The sequence below is a fragment of the Triturus cristatus genome, chromosome 8, assembly GCF_964204655.1.
Source record: "Triturus cristatus chromosome 8, aTriCri1.1, whole genome shotgun sequence".
NCBI classification, from domain to species: Eukaryota; Metazoa; Chordata; class Amphibia; order Caudata; family Salamandridae; genus Triturus; species Triturus cristatus.
The window spans coordinates 257,762,454-257,779,180 of NC_140591.1; the positions used below are offsets into that span (position 1 = coordinate 257,762,454).

Sequence of the window (16,727 nt, forward strand, 5' to 3'; positions counted from 1 at the left end):
TCAAAATTGCTCCATAAAGTGTTACGCGCTAACAATGATCATCTAGTTGCGATTGACTGGGACAAGGGTTGGGTTTAAGGTTGACGTTAATGGATTGCAGGTCCGACAATGGGACCAGGTTCATCCCAGCGAAAAGTTTCACCTTCGGACTTAAGCTTCTGGAATGGAAGTAAAAAATCAACAGGGCAAGGGAGCAGGCTGACGTTGACTAAGGCTCCATGTCGTCGGTTAGCCACTGGCCAACATCTTGGTGAAACCATTGACATTTGCTGGGATAGCTCTGAATGAGAGAAATTTGAAAATCACTACCAGAGATGGTCCTTAGCTTGCGGATACAGCTCGCATCTTCGCCTGGTGAAGATTTTTACCATGAAGCTGGATACCTTCTCTGCAAAGTCTTGCTGTATCAGATTTGCTCCTGCAGAGACAAATGTAGAGGGAGCAACCTGAATATCTAGCCAGTGGCAAAGCACCTTTGTTGGACCCGCTTGGCAGGCTGGTCCCATTTACCCACTGGTTCTCAGAGCTAAAAGTTGGCAAATTGTTTCTACATCTTGGGTTTCGAGATTTCTTTAGAAGAAATACAGCCAAGGGTCCAGGACCTTGTGGATAGCACTTGGGTCAAGATACACTCCAACAGGGACCATCAGCAGTGTCCAGGTAAGGTCCAGGAAACTGGTCAGCTGGAAATGCAGAAAAAGGCCTCTTGAAGCTTGTTGTGACCCTGTGACACAATCAGGAGGTCAGCCTCATGACCCTTGGAGTCCAAATCTTTGTCCTGGGTACAAGAAGGACAGTATGTTCAGTACTCTGGCTCTTCTAATGTGCAGACAGCAGATCCAGTACTCTTCTTTTCTTTCACAAGCCCATAACTGTTCTGAGGGTACTTTGGGTGTCCCAGGTATGCCCAGTGCCAGTCTGTGGGTGGTGAAATCGCCTGGCCACATCCAGACTATTGACATAAAGGTTCCAAGGATTTACCCTTCCAATATTTTCAGCCCTTCCTTTGTGTTTTACTGCAGACAACCCCAGTGTCCCTCTCTTATGAATACCAACATGGCAGAACTATTCTTCCCATGTACAGAGCTCCTGTGCCCACCGCACAGGTGTGGCCAGGGAAATGGGTAAACTCTCCTCTGTCTGTGGACACTCAAAGCCGGTTCTGGGGACATCACTCACCTCTCCCACTGGGCCTGGTGCCTGGCAGACTAAGGGGACAAAGGAAGTGGGTAAGCCCAGGTATTAATTACATCTGTCTGTGACAGGGAAGGCCCTTTAAAGTTAATTAAGTTTCTGAGCACAGCCCAGATGGCTAGCCTGCCAGAGGAACAGAACACCTCCCCACACCCAACGCCTACTTAGGAGTCAATTATTGTTATTTAAAAGGAGCCTTTAAGCCAGTCCAAACCAGCAGCAGTGCGGTACGCATGGCAGCTCTTCAGCCATGCTCGCCTTGTCTATGCAGTGGGTGGCACAATGTGTGCTGCAGTCCACTGGTGACATTTACCTTACAGGCTCTGGGTACCCTTCAGGTGCCATATATTAAGGACTTACACGTAAGTTAATGATGGCAATTTTGAGCATGCCAATTTTGTCAGGTTGAATGGTGGAACACAAGCATTTTAGCGCTGTCTAACACAGATAAAGTGCACAGAGTTCTACAGCCAGAAAGAACGGTCAAGGTAAATATCCGGGGGAGCATCACACAAAAGATGATCATTTCCAACAGCTGGTACTTAAAGTTAGTATGAAAAACTAAAAACAATAAAAAGTACAGTTTGAACCTACTTTGTCACAGAAGTGAAAGGAACTATTTTTCCGTGGACGTTAACATTGTGGACAGTCTTAGTGCAGCTACTCAATGTATAAAGTGGTAGACCCATTGTCCCATGCTGTGTGCTGTGTTGGGCAGGACAATGGATGATGCCGCCTGGCTAAAAGGGCAGCTTTATATGTATCTTGTGTATGAATGTTATGATAAACAGCTGGCTCCAAAGCCAGCCCTCACCAGCCCTAAAAATGATGTTTTGACTGAAACTCTCTTTGGGACATTTTCCTGTATCACCTCAATCACCAGTCTGTCTTTTCAAAGGTTTCAGAACACAGATAGGATATGATAGGATAATTATTTATAAAGCGCGTACATATGCCCGAGCGTCTTGGCGCTGGTAGAGAGAGAGGTAAAAATATTGTCTTCATCAGCGGGTCTCGTTAAAGAGCCATGTTTTTAACTGTTTCCTGAAAGCCTGATGATTGCCTAATATTTTCATAGAGTAGGGAAGCTTGTTCCAAAGAATAGCGGCACGGATAGAGAAGGCTCTCCCTCCCCATCTGGCTTTGCGTATCCGATTTATCTTAATGAGGCCTTGTGTGGTAGACCTTAAGACCCGGCCGGGCACATAAGGAATGAAAAGCTTGTGCACATCCCTGGCTCCTCCTCCAAAAATAGCCTTGTGGGGAATATGACTCGCATAAGAATATATGTGTGAAAGTTTGCACAGCCGATTATATGAAATGCGATTTATCCTAAAACATACAGTACAACTACTAATAAAAAAGTGTGCAAAATATAGCGATGCTTCATTCTGAACCATTCTAAAGTCGTGAAGGGATTTATTTCCCTGAAAGGGTTTCTTGTTTCTACACATTTTTTCCTGTTTGTGTAAGGTCCGGTCAACTGCATTCTGACATAATTGCATTTCCTTTCCTGAGCCAAATTCATCAAGGTGCACTAACTGTGTTAAAACAAGTATTCTTGAATTACACCGTTCCCACTCCAATGTGACTTGTCTCCCGTTCCCTGGATATATATTTTACGACGTGCTATTCAAAACCTCACTTGACCTCTGAGCCCATATGATGCAAATTTCACGTAGTACTGCACGGCATTCCAAGGGTTAATCTGAGCAGTCATAAGTTGTAAACCACACTTTTTGAAGCAGAATTGCAAAAACAAATGTATTCCCTGCAAAAAGAAGCCTTGGTAACTAACACACTACATCAGAAAAATTGCTATTGGAATTTCGTTTCTTGACGCTACATCCCCCGTTCACCTCGGAATACAAGGGAATTGTTAGTAGAATTTGGGAAAATTACATCTGCGAGTTCTCGAAATCGCAAGTACTTGTAAATATTAGTTCAGTTGTAAAATATGTATGATTTATGGGTGAAGCCACTTACTAGAATAACAGTATCTGCTAACTTAAAAGCACACTCTTTCCGAGCTATGGCCAGAAACATGGGTAGTGATTCAAGTGGTATTTTAAGGTATGGCCACACTGAGACAGTGCTCTCGAGGGCTGGTGTATTTACAAACAAGTAGGACACGATAACTCAACTCTACCTGAACAAAGAAAGAAAGCAAAGAGAGACAACTTAGCTACCCTGCTCCTGGTTGGGGACAGGTCCGGCGTTGGGTGGGATACACCCCTCCACCCAAAACCCTCCACAGAAATTTCGGAAAAGGGGGCATTGTTAGGAACACAGTTTTAGAAGGGACTTTGCTAAAAGCTGAAAGATTTACAGACAGTTAAGAAGAGCATTAGTAAGCTATAAACAGAGACAATGAAATACCTACACATGGGTTATAAAATAACTGTACAGAAATAAGTGCTCACTGCAACCAAGTATACTATGCAATTAGCATCATGCATTCAGGACTAGATTAAAAGTACATTCTTGAAATTGAGCACTAATGTGCTCATTTCTTATGCAAGTCAAGGCCTTTGCTACTCAACAATACCAAGAACAAAGTCATTGACATGATAGACCTTCCTTGTACTCCTTGTTTAATGTATATACCAGTATATGTTTCGGATCTCTCTCTTGGCCATCAATTGTTGCTCTAATCCTAGGCTGACAACACTCAAATAAATATCACATTTCCCCTAATTAGGCTTCCATTGGAGACCTTTAATAGCTGGTGCCCAGGACTGAATCTTAGATTAAAGAAATGTTCATACTTCTCAATTACAGCAAAACAGATATTATTATCATAACTAGAGATAAATCCTCACTGACAACTACCTAAAATCGGCGACCTCGACTTTCAGCCAGTCAATAAAGTGAAAAGCCTTGGTAACCCATTGGACGCTGATGACTCCTTGCCTCACAAGCTAACTCAGATGGCAAAGGCTGTTTCTATCACCTAAGAAGGAGGAAGGACATTCTCCTTTATCTCTCTCCCACGATTCTTTCTCTTGTGGTTGTGGTGTGTGCTGGAGTAAATGCACAGCCAGACTACAACGTGCTCTGTTCTGGCCATCCTAAGCCATTTCTTCAGTGGTCACAAAGTCACTGAAGCAATGTTTGCAATAGCAGGATGGAATCTGATGTGGCATCGTGGATGATGCAGCCAGAGTGATTGCCACTGGCTGAGATTAATTCCAGCATTCCATCCATCACCTTGTTGTTGCAGTTAATGCCCTAAGTGTGATGGGTATGCCAAGATGTGGCACCTGTGCATACTGTGCCACTGGAATTAGGCTTTTCCTGGCTGATGAGCCCTTATCAGCGCAAAACCGGTACTAGTTTGCTTATGATCCGGTTCATGGAGGACCTGGCTACGCAGTTCGGGCTGAACTGTTCCCATTGGAGCAGGGTCAAGGCTGATTTGCATATAACTGGGTCCAAACTGATGTGGCATGGTGGGTGAAAAACAATAGTTCCTAGAGGGAGAGATTAATTTAAGCATTCCATCCATCACCTTGTTGCTTTTGCAGGTGATGCCCGAAGTAGGACAGGTATGACCAGATGTGGGTCCTATGCTCACTGTGTCACTGGAATCAAGCTATTCACGGCTGATGAGTCCTTATCAGGGTGAAACCAGTGCTAGTTTGCGTGTGCTCTAGTTCAGGGATGTCATAGCATGGCAGTTCCGGCTGTACTGCAATAGTTAGCCCTGGCCTACCTGATCACTAAAATGTGTCCCTACTCTCCTTTGCATAACTTATGAAAAAAGACAAAGTTCTAGTTACTCTGATTCCTTTTGGTTTGGGTCCTAATACTTTGGATCTATTTACTTCTTGATCTCTGTTTCTCACTCTCTCCGACTGTCTTCATGAGAAATGTTAGAGGCAAATCTGCTTCACTAGATCATTCTTGTAAAACCAGCGCCAAGAAACCCAGATGGGAGATGTGCACTATACAATTGGTTTCAGCCAGTTATATGTAACTAAGGGGCACATGCATCAAGCTTTTTACCGGTCGCAAACGGGCCAATTTGCTAAATCAGCCCGCTTGCAATCACAATATTTGTGATTACCTATTTTGCAAACGCCTTTCTAAACGCAATGCATGAAGCATTTTAAAAATGTGACTTTGCATTAATAATTCACAACTTACCATCAACTTCAAGTTGATGGTAATTTGCAAATCCTTCGAAAAATACACAAAATTGCATTTTTCAAAGTGCCATGTGGCGCATACACATGCCCTCAGGGCATGTGTGTGCACCACATGTGCACACTTACCATTTTTGGGGGTGCATCAAGGGGGCCTTATGCCCCCTAGCATCCTTGCAATTGCATTCGCAATTTGCAATTACCTATTTGGTAATCGCAAAATGCAAATACTATCCCATTCATTCCCATGGACATCTAGGCCCATAGGAATGAATGGGAATGCATTCCCTATTAGCGAATCGCAATTTGCGAGTTGCTATTAGGGAATGTGTAGGTTTCACTATTTATTTTGCGATTCCTACATGCACAAGGAATTGCAACTACTAAATAGCGATTCCTTAAAAAACGCTATTAAGGAATCGCAATTCCTTATCTTGATGCATGTGGCCCTAAATGCCATCCATGTTCATAGATGTCTCTTGTACGCCATTTCAACACATCATATGCTCTTTTAGGAAACATATGCCAGTCATTACCACTCTGTGTGCTGATAGACATTGTCTGGCAGTCAATAACATCCTCCCCTGCTCTGCTTCTGCTCCCACCCGTCAGCAGTTAGCTGGGGTCGGAGCCACATATCTCCGATGCTGGCCCTCACTGGGATCTCAAAAGAAGTAAAGATGTGGCTTGATATCTCCTGTCTTTCCAGGTAGGCTCAGCTCCGATGGTCGCAAATAGTCAACAGTTGGTTGGGGCTGCAGGGGACAGTGTGAGGAAGAGCAGTAGAGATTGGATAAATGAGAGTTTTCACTTTTTCCTGCTGTGAATCCCACCTCCTACCCTCATTAATTGAACCATAAAAAAAAGTATCTAACACTCATCCATGATCAGAAAGAAGAAAGAGGGGGTGGGAGGGAACTTTGCCTATGTGGAGGGTGTGATATTTTAGGACACTCAAATGTAACAAAGATCCTTAACAAATCTAATGCTTACTGGAATGTAAGTCTTAGGTCGCTCTGATGTTCATTTTCTTTTAGGTTTATAAATCTTTTATTTTATATGCTGACTTTGTAGATGTTTCTGCTTTTTTGGGAATCAGCAGGATTAGGCGTCTGGAAGCAGTTAGCAGCTAGTGCAGGTCTTCAGATGAGTAATTGAATATAATAAGATAACGTAGCATGTCTGGGCTAACCACACATTCCGTTAAAAAAATGGGCCTCTCCAAATCTTTCTTTCAGCAAACAACAATCATCAGGTACATTGCCCGTCACATGTCTGGTGCCATGTACTGTTGCTTTTTTCATGTACAACAAAATCATAAATAAAGTTTAAAAAAAAAAAAACAATCATCAGGTACAAGCTGGACCAGTCATTGAAACAAATCAGTACAATCACAGAATGCAAGACCAAAGAAGATTCACTGATTGGCATGCAGGCTTCCTGCATCATTCCAGATATGCCGACATATGACGGACTCCTGAGAGCCAGATGTTATTAATTCAGGAGTCCCTCAAAGATCCACCCAAAGTGCAGCACTCTTTAATATTTATGTGCGCCCACTGGCGGACTTGATGGAAAGTTGTGTTCTCACCTTATTTTCATATGCAGATGACACACAAATTATCTTCTCCCGGTCATCTACACAATACCACAACCTGTCTGAGCAAGGTGGCAGAGTGGAGGAACCACCACTCATTAAAAATGAATGGGGATAAGACAGAACTGTTGGTGCTGGGAAGGAATCTGTCCCTGTGGGGCCTGCATTGCTGGCCACATAATCTGGGCGCCTGTCCCAGTTCCAGCCTCTAAGGTCAAGAACCTGGGGTTCTGGCTCGACAATAGGTTGACAATGAAGACTCCGGTGATAAAGGTGGCTGCCAAATGTTTTGCCGTTTTGAAGTGGTTGAGGAAGATCATTTGGCTATTGTCCTTCTCAGCTCAAAGGACAGAGGTGCAAGCACTGATCATTTCGAGTTTGAACTACAGCAACATCCTCTATTTGGGGGCAGACTAAAGCTTCCATTAGACAGATGCAAGTGGTCCAAACTTCTGTGGCCAGGATGCTCTACAGGCTTCCAAAGCAGACCTCAACGGATTGTTTGCTAAGTGAGCTGCATTGGCTCCCAATTGAATAGCGAACACTGTTTTAAACCATGTGTTACGAGCAGAGAGGAGGGACAGTGGTTTATCCATGGTACCTGCGGGATTTTGCCAAACCACACGAGCCATCCTAGCTTCTTCACTCTAGTGGGTTGTCCTGGAGTGCGAGTCCCACAGTAAATCCGTCATGCATGAAAGGATGTTTGTTTGCCTATCAGGGCACTAGGTTATGAAACTCCCTCCCTGAACAGCTAAAACAATGTCCCTCATTATCGATTTTCAGACGATAGATGAAAACATGGCTGTTCTGATTTGCTGACACTGTTGGTCCGTTGCCTGACGTTTAGTGCCGGCCAACCCCCTGGGGTAGCTATGCACTTTATAAACTTTTAAGTGAAAAAATAAATAGTCCACGAGCCACCTACGAAGACTGCTTTACTCTGGTTATGCTCAAACTGCAATAAAATATTGCACGTGCCGGCCTTATGCATTTCTCTATGTGTAAAGCTGTGCTTCAAGTGAACTCGTTCAAAATAACTTAAAATAGGCAAACATCCAAATTGTAAAATGCATTCTGTTCCCACCTAGTGCTTTCACAGTCCAAAAGTTGCAATACTAAAGGGCCAGTACTGAATCATTGAAGATGCTTAGCCAATGTGATCCTCTTGAAATCATTTATACACAATTGCACTTTTGTAAATTTACAATTCGGAGTATTCATGAATATACTAATTTAGCTTGTATTCTTATGTGTGAATATTTTTAAACCGCCGAAAGCATCCTTGCCCCGTGAAGCAGTCTTTCTACTCGAAGAGTTAGCTATCATCATGCAGAGCAGAGCATGCCCACAATCTTTGGTAACTTGTCTTGCCCTCAGTCACGCTTCTGGATTTGCTTGGTCCCCTGCCGACCCTAGCTTCCCTTTTCGTTGCATGTAATGTGAAGTGTTTACTGGATAATGAACCCATCAGTGACCAAAACTCACTACACAGAGGGGCATGACCTGGCTCACCTCTGTCTAAATAACGCATTAGAAGGTATGCACCCATGAATATACAGGCTCAGGACGAAAAACACCCTGTAATGCTAATGCAGGCATTGATAAAAGGGACACCACACTCTTGACACAGCAAACCTGCCGGAGTTTGAGCAACAGGTGGCACAGTCTCAAATCAAAAAAATAACTGAAAGCCTTTTCTTTTTTATGAAATCGGGATCATCAAGCTCAGTAGATGCATAATTCATAAATAAATAAATCTTTCCTAAAGTAACACAGTGAAAAAAGCCATCAAATGCATTCGTATTGACAGAAGTGTTTACATTCCGTTGCAAGGGGTAGAAAGAACACATATTAGAACACCAAGTCTGCTACCCGAGTACCCACAAACATAATTGACCCTTTTATTAAGTATGTTTAGCTTTGTTATAATTATATGTGTCTAAGATTTCCTGAGCCCAATGTGAGCGTTTCGGCTGGGTGCTGCCCTTCCAAGTGCATGTGATGCGTAGAAGTGCTAAAAACCATTGTCAGCAACAAAAAAAAAAAGAATTGTGCACGTGGTTTTGTGCCCAATCATAATTAATTCTGGTTCGAATTTTATATTGGCCCTTAATGCCCTAAACTATTGCTGCTAGTAAATGGTCTCAAAGAAGGTCCTAAAGATTAACAAATAGCAATCACGTGAACTACACCTGCTGCAGTTGATGAGCATCTAGGACATGTTGAATCCTTAGTCTGATACCATTTCCTTAGCTTGGCCGGTGTTTTCTAAAAGTCAATCCGATTACAGCAGTGCTGCAACCGGTGTTTAGAGATAGTGGAAATCTTCACAGACATATTGAGAGACTCTAACAGCTTTTCCTGTGTGGTTTTGCATTGTAACCAATGGGACCATTTCTTAGACCATAAAGTTAACTGATCTAAAGCTTCATATCTAAAACATATCATAATAGCTTTTCAGCCTTAATGCACCCCCTCCAGTAAAAAGGTTGACATTTTGGGAAACCTATCCGGTACTATATCCTGATTTTGGTCTTTCAATACAGTCCTAATGTGCAAGTGACAATAGAGTTCATTGGAAGGAAAATTGAATTCTTGACAGACCATCAGAAACGACTTGAGCACTCCTCTTGAAAAAAGCTGGTGTATATATTGAATATTTTTCCAAGGAGAGCTTTTAGGTAACTCTATTAATTGCTCAAGAGTAGAGTAGCTGTAGATTTGTGGTACCTTTAAGTATTTGAGTATAGCCTGCCATGTTATTTCAGTCCTCAAGGCTCTTATATTATACATGTTTTCGATGTTTCGTACTGGAAAAGCAAAGTAGATCAGATGGGGGGCGGCATCTAATATTGCTTTAATAAATATTGGGGTAATAGATTTCTCTTTGATTAGCCTGGCAAATTTTCTACAAAAGCCTACCTAGAGGTAGAATTCAAAGTTGGGGATGGATCAGCCCACAAAACCCCCAACCGCACCCCCGGCGATTGATAAGCCAGTTGCAGAAATAGCAAAGACCTTTACAGCTTCTTCACTGGCCAAATAAAGGAAGCAATTAAACCCTCTAAACATTTGAAAAATGTTGGTGGGAGGTTTAGTGGAAGTGACCTCAATAGGTATAGTACTCCGGGAAGAAGAACCCTTTTAATAATGTTAGTTCTGCCCAACGATGAGACTGTGAGTCTTTCCCAAGTTTTTAGCATTTGGGGTATTTTCCGTAGAACTTTACAGTAGCTGGCATTCCAACCAGTTGGTAAGTACTCTTAAGTCTAACTCCTAGATATTGGATACTCTGAACAGGGTATTTAAAATTTGTTTCAGAGATACCTCTACAAATGCTCTTCATTTCCCCCCGATTAAGTTTATATCCTGAGAGACAGCCTAATTCTGTAGCTATTTCCTAAATTATTGCAAGTGTTTGTTGGGACTAAGCAGTAGTTATGTAGAACTGTGTCACCCTTTACATGGACAAATCCTCACTTTATGTCTCGCTATTTCCCAAACGGCTCAAGTTCCATGAGCAAAGGTCAAGCTCATGCTGATGCACAAAACATACACATGTTTTACCCACAGTGACATTCACATATTAGAACTCCCAGTCAATGTGGTGTGGCAGAGATGAGTCAGAACCCTTGGGTATCACCTGTTGCACCCAATCCTGGATTGGCACACGCACTTGCTTCTTTCAGTAGTAAAGTTGCACATTGTGCATATTTCATATTAACAAAACATGCACTAGCAAACAATATTTTTACCAGGCAATTATAGTCCAGGTACTAACCTTGGAGCTGGTCATTGACAGAACACTAACACAATGCCACCCTGTAAAGTTAACTTTTTTACTGTAAATCGGGCTAAGTGTCAGCATTCTGTTATCGACTAATGTGTGATCAAACATTGTCTGACAGGATTCAATTGATCTGCCTAGTCATTGAAATTAAGGACATTATTTGTTAAGGCCTGCAACACTTTTACGCCGCTGTTGCATTACGTTTTGTGACACTGAGCGGCGTGAATAATGCATCATGTTGCACCATATTTACAAAGTGATGCATCTAAGCAGATGTGTCACTTTGTAAAGGCCAGTGCTACATTACTCCTGCTTAAGGAATAAAGTATGCAAGGTGGGTATTCACTCGCAATAAAGGGTCGTAGAAGTGGTGCAGTGAAATCTATGAGATTTCACTGCGCCACATCTAGGCCTCTACTGCGTCAATATCTTAAGTCTGCTTCACAGCAGGCATAAGACTGATGCAGGCCCTTTCACATGGGGCATTGCTGGAGTTGCTTCTGTTTTCAGACACACCCCAGCAACAGCCACAATCAGTGTATGTAACAGTGGAGAGGGCGGGCCACGTAAGGGGGGATTTCGAGGGACGATGCGGAGGGAAAATTTATTATTAATTTCCCCTCTGCATCGTCCCTCGAAATCCCCCCTTACACTGCCCCACCACTGTTGCCTGCACTGACCACGGCTGCCCAGCAATGCGTCACTTTGTGCCTACAGATACGTCAGAAATACTGATATATCTGTAACTCCTTGTGACATGGAGCGCCATACATTAAATACGGTGCATCCATCCTGTCGCAAGGAGGGTGCAGTGAAAACTGTTGCATCACTGTTTTCACGCAGCGATGCAACAGTTTTCATAAATGAGGCCCTAAATATTTATCGTGATACTGTGTGCTAAAATGGAATTAATATAGGGGTCACCAAGGGTTGCAGCTACGACCCCTAGCTTGCCCCTTGGAACCCCTAGAACTGCCTTTGTGACCTCTGGCCTCAGAGATGACACAATCAATGCCAAGGACACTGGTGTGGCTCAGCATTCATATGTTATGCCCATTTTCTATTATGCGAATAGTGAAACATTTCTATAATTCACTATTAGTGTAATAAAAAATGGAGCACACTTAGCAGGAACAAGGCCTTTAGTGCCAGCTGTGGTAGGTAAAAATTATTTTAAATGTATGCTATACTGTGCTTCAGATCAGAGTGTTTATGTGTTTTATGTGAGAGACACAGTTTGTGTACGTGTGTGCATGTAGGTCTGTATATGCAACCAAAACAAATTACTGGCCCTAACATAGTGAGGTAATTTTTGACATAAGCGTCTCCTGTGGTATATGGCCAGCATAAATTGCAGAATTCTGGCATTGGCATATTTTATGTCATTTTTTATATGAAGGGCACCCAGGGAATATTCCACCAATGACAAAATGCTGGCACTGGCACAATAAAGGTAATATTTGACATATGGGGGCATTGATATTTGAAAAAAAAGGGTGCAGTTGTGGTGAACTTCAGATTTCTTTGGCTTGGCACACCATAAAAGGATTTGAATATATAATGAGTGCTCTTTCAACGCACTAGCATTTTATCACATGTATGTGATAAATGCGCTTTAAAAAGCACTGTTTCACCCCATTATTGTCAAATTTTACTCTGGTGGAGAAACCGCCTGAAAGAGGTCAGGCAACCCTTCACTCCCTCAGTAAAATTCAGGGCAAGTATCATGCCCCAGAAGTTTCAAAGATCAAGTCAGCACCTTAATTGAATTGAATTGAAAATTATAAAGTGCAACTCATACCCGGAGGCGTCTTGGCACTATAAATGATCTAAGAACAGTAAAAACACTAGTACAGGCAGCAATCAGGTTGAAACATTCAGATGGTTTGTGTGAACAGCCAAGTTTTCAAACCTTTCCTGAAATAATCAAAGAGGGTGCTGTTTTTAACCCCTTCTGTGCCCATGACGAGCTGGACTCGTCATGGGCCGCGGTTGCGCTGTGCCCATGATGAGTCCAGCTCGTCATGAACCCCGCCCGCTAATGCAACGCCCGGCACAGGGCGGGGAAAGGGCGTGGCACACAAGGGGTTAAAGTAATGGGTAATGTATTCCACAGCATTGCTGCTGATCTAAAAAGGCTCCTGCCTCCCCAGGTGGCCTTCTTGAAGGGGGTAGTTGTCATGTTCCTGGCTGTTCCTGACCGTAAGGTTCTATTGGGAACATACCATTTTAATTTGCTCCTAAATTGTGTTGGTCCCAGATTGTGTAATGATTTAAAGGACAGGCATAAGACTTTAAACTTATATCTCTGCGTGACTGGAAGCCAGTGTAATTTTTTTATGGCTTCTCTTGCTGAATCTTTTTTAGGGAATTTTAGGATAAGGCGTGCCTCAGCATTTTGTACAATCTGAAGCCTGTTAATCAGGCCGGAATTGATGGTGAAGTAGAGGCTATTACAGTAATCTAGGTGGGAGAGGACAAAAGCCAGCGTCACTGTTTTCAAGAGTTCTTCTGGTATATATTTCTTAATTTTATTGATTAATCTTATAGCACAGAAGGAGATGGCTGTGACTTTACTGACTTGGTCCTTGAATTTGAGTTATTTATCAATAATTATGGCCAGATCCTTAGTTTTAGCGGTGGGTACAGGTAGCACATCAAGTACTGGTGGCCACCAGTTAGGTGTCCAGAGGGAGGGTTTATTACCAAAGATAATAACCTCTGTTTTAGACGCGTTCAACTTCAAGCAGTTGCCCTCCATCCAGTCACTCACATTCTTCATATAGATCTTAAAGGCCTCGCCCGGGTGATTTTCTCCATTTGTTAAGGACACCACAATCTGTGTGTCATCAGCATAGAAAGCTAGGGCAAATCCTGCTTTTTTTATTATCAGGGCTAATGGTGCTACATATAGATTAAAAAGTGTGGGACTCGGGGCAGAGCCCTGCGGAACTCCACATGGTAAGGAAAACTTCATATCAGGGGTATCTGTAAATAGAATTCTTTCTCTGTTATGTTGTTACTCTAATTATCCAGTTGTTAAGGAACTTCAGGGATGTCAATTGTTGTGATGTTAGGGTCATGTGCATACCTTTCTGGAAAAAAGCAAGGCCAATGGTCATATGATGTCACTTCCTGTGATGTAATTAAAGTCAAAAGATATGTTATATTATGTTACTTCCGCTATCTCTGGCAATTTGATGACTCAACACCCATGTGTGCCAGGCTCTTGTTTGAATGCATACTGTGGAAACATGTATGTACAAAATAAACTCATGGCAGAGCTAAACAATAAAACCTTTCCCCGGTCTTAAATAATCCTGACAAAGTCGACACCACACTGTCCAGACTGAATATTTTCCAAGTCATTGCTGAGAGTGAACTATGCAAAGGATCCTCAGAACTTAGTCAAGACTTTTCTAGACAACGTTTACGAAATGCCGCACATAGCCACTATAAGCCATATGTGTAATGTTCTCCATACAAAGTAAAAGACTGTCACTGTAAACTGACGGATACATTTCAAATTTGCTAAAGTCAGCACTAAAGTTTGTTCAAAAAAAAAAAAAAAAGACTTTTCTAGACAAAGCGAAACACAATAATGCACAATGACTTCAACATTCTTCAATTCGAATTCAGTCATCCACTGAAAATGCATCAATATATCTGAAGGCCTGGTTTTGCACAGGAACAATTCATTATTTACCCATGAAAAGGACAATAAAGAGCGCTGTAAGACCTTCCTATATCAGCTCAAAGATGTCCTCCATGTTCAAAGCAGATGTCAATTTGAATTTTTATATGTGTACCCGTGAGCTTAAAATGAAAGGCATGGAATTACACACACCAGGCTACAAAGGCACCTAAGTACTAAACAAAACAGCTAAGGCTTCGACTTGCTTTGGGGTCATATTAACAAGTCTACATAAAGCCTTCAATGCCATCCCAAAGCAAGGGCAACGGAAGTGCACAATGTGGGGGCAGCACAAAATGCTGCAGAGATTCATTCGTAAACAACAAAACAGGGCCTTAGGTTTTAAGAGGGGCATTCTGATCATCTTCACCCCACATATTGAGTGTAAGCTTCCCCTAGCCCTTGTTTAAAGTTCACAACACTAAGCATGTTGGGTCTTGTAGTTTCACTTTCTCGGTCACACGGTGGTGACTCGGTAATCACGCCCTGCCATATGTTGTCAATAGTAGAGCATTTGGGAGTTTCTTGAGCACAGGTCAAATATCAAACGCTGCCTCGCAGTTTTACCCACAAACTATTCTTCACGTTTACTATAACTCAACTTAATCAATGAACTTTTGATACGAATGTGCTAACTTGGAGGTGATTCAATTTCGAATCTCGAAAGTTCCAACAATACTCCCCCCCCCCCCCCCCCGCAGACGCACACTTCATAAAGACTGGATGTGTGCATAGCCTCAAATCCCAAGTTCGCTGCCTGCCACTAAAGGCCGACGTCCGCAGTCTGCCTACTGTGCTGTTTGCGATTCTCCACCGCTTCTGGTAAACTTCAGCGTTACTGCTGAGGTGGTGCTGCGTCAGCTTCCGGACGTGCCTAGAGGTAATCGATGAAGTGACTTCGCAAAGAGATAATTAACCTGTCTGTCCCTGTCGACGAGGATTTCTCTCGGAGCCGGAGTGGGGTACCTCACTCAGCTAGGATGGCCACGCGCACGCCGACTTTATCTGGGGCAGAAAAAGAATTGCGCCCACCTCACCTGCGACAAGCACAGCCCTGCGCGCCAGGCGTGGGCAATAATGCCATCCATCCTGCACACTGCACTTAAAGCATCACAATACAACGAATGCACAATGCACGCACAGCCTGCAGATATTGGAGGGCCACGCGAAGGGCATTCTATCTAGCTCAGCAAAGCCTTATGCATTACATGAATTGCGCCACGGTGAAGTCTAGCAAGAAACCCTCCAAACAGTTGCACATTTATTTTAGAGAAGGGATCAAAAAACTTGCTCGAGTTAAATTTAGAGTCCTCGCCGCTTGTCCCTCCTCGGCGCACAGCAGACACTGCATGCAGGCAGACACGTTAACACTCTATAAACAGGCTTGTGAAAAAGAACTCTTCCGAACATGACCCTGCTTGGGAGAAGCGGCGCGATTCAATAAACAGCAGCAGTACGAGCAGAGCGTGCACTTACCATCCCGCCTGAGAGCGGCGGACCGCAGGGCTTTGGCCGGTCCCGTCTGCGTGGGGGTGCCATGGTGGCAAAAGTTTGCAAAGACGATGCACTGAACCAGCAGCAGTTTCATTGGGATCGCTTATCAGTCCAGCCAGATAGCCTCCTGGGAACGAGACAATAAAAAAGTGGTCACCTCTCCCCCAAAAATGCGAGCCTTTCTCTTTCCACGCAGAAAAACTTCGATCCAAGTCCCAGGCTGCGCTTCACACCCGTAACACGTTAAATGACCGGCCAATCCCTTTCTTTGCCTCTTTGAGTGGAGCCCGCGTGTGTCACAGATGGGGCAGGTTGGGTTCTGCCCCCCGCAGCCTGCAGCTCCCGCACCATGCACGCCGGCTCTCTTCAGGGAGAAGAGAAGGTCGCGTCTCCGGTGAGCGCCGCCGTGCTCCAGTGAGCGGAGGGGACTCTGACTTTCACAGGACGTCCTTCGTGCTCCCGGTGTCCTGTATCTGCCCGGCTCCCCCTGTGCAGCGCGCCGTTCTGCGGCAGCAGCACGTAGCTTGCAGGCTGTGCTCACTCTGCCCTACACCAGAGGAAACGCGCGGCACTTCAAGCTTCGAGGAAGCTGCTCTCGTGCTACCGAGTAAACAATAGGGGGAAAAAAGGCAGAGGCTGAAGGAGAGGTCACCCTTTAAGTAAAACCTGCCTTAAAGGGCCAAGAAGAACTGCTCCATGGCTGTGGAATAGTATGCATGGTTGAAAGTAGTTGCGGGTTGTTGAAGAAACTGCTCGTATAGCAGTCGTCGCCCCACGCGCATCTCTCTTACGTTCTCCCCTGCTCAC

General features: G+C 43.7%; 1 protein-coding gene across 1 annotated transcript in view; it reads right to left on the reverse strand.

Moving 5' to 3' along the window:
- PDGFD (platelet derived growth factor D) overlaps positions 1-16,522 on the reverse strand; it is a 1,003,134-nt gene extending 986,612 nt beyond the window's left edge. Inside the window, exon 1 of the mRNA XM_085621462.1 lies at positions 15,903-16,522. Within this exon, the coding sequence (XP_085477588.1) occupies positions 15,903-16,014 (112 nt within the window). The 5' untranslated portion in view covers positions 16,015-16,522. The remainder of the gene's footprint in view (positions 1-15,902) is intronic.
- Between the last annotated feature and the right edge of the window lie 205 nt (positions 16,523-16,727).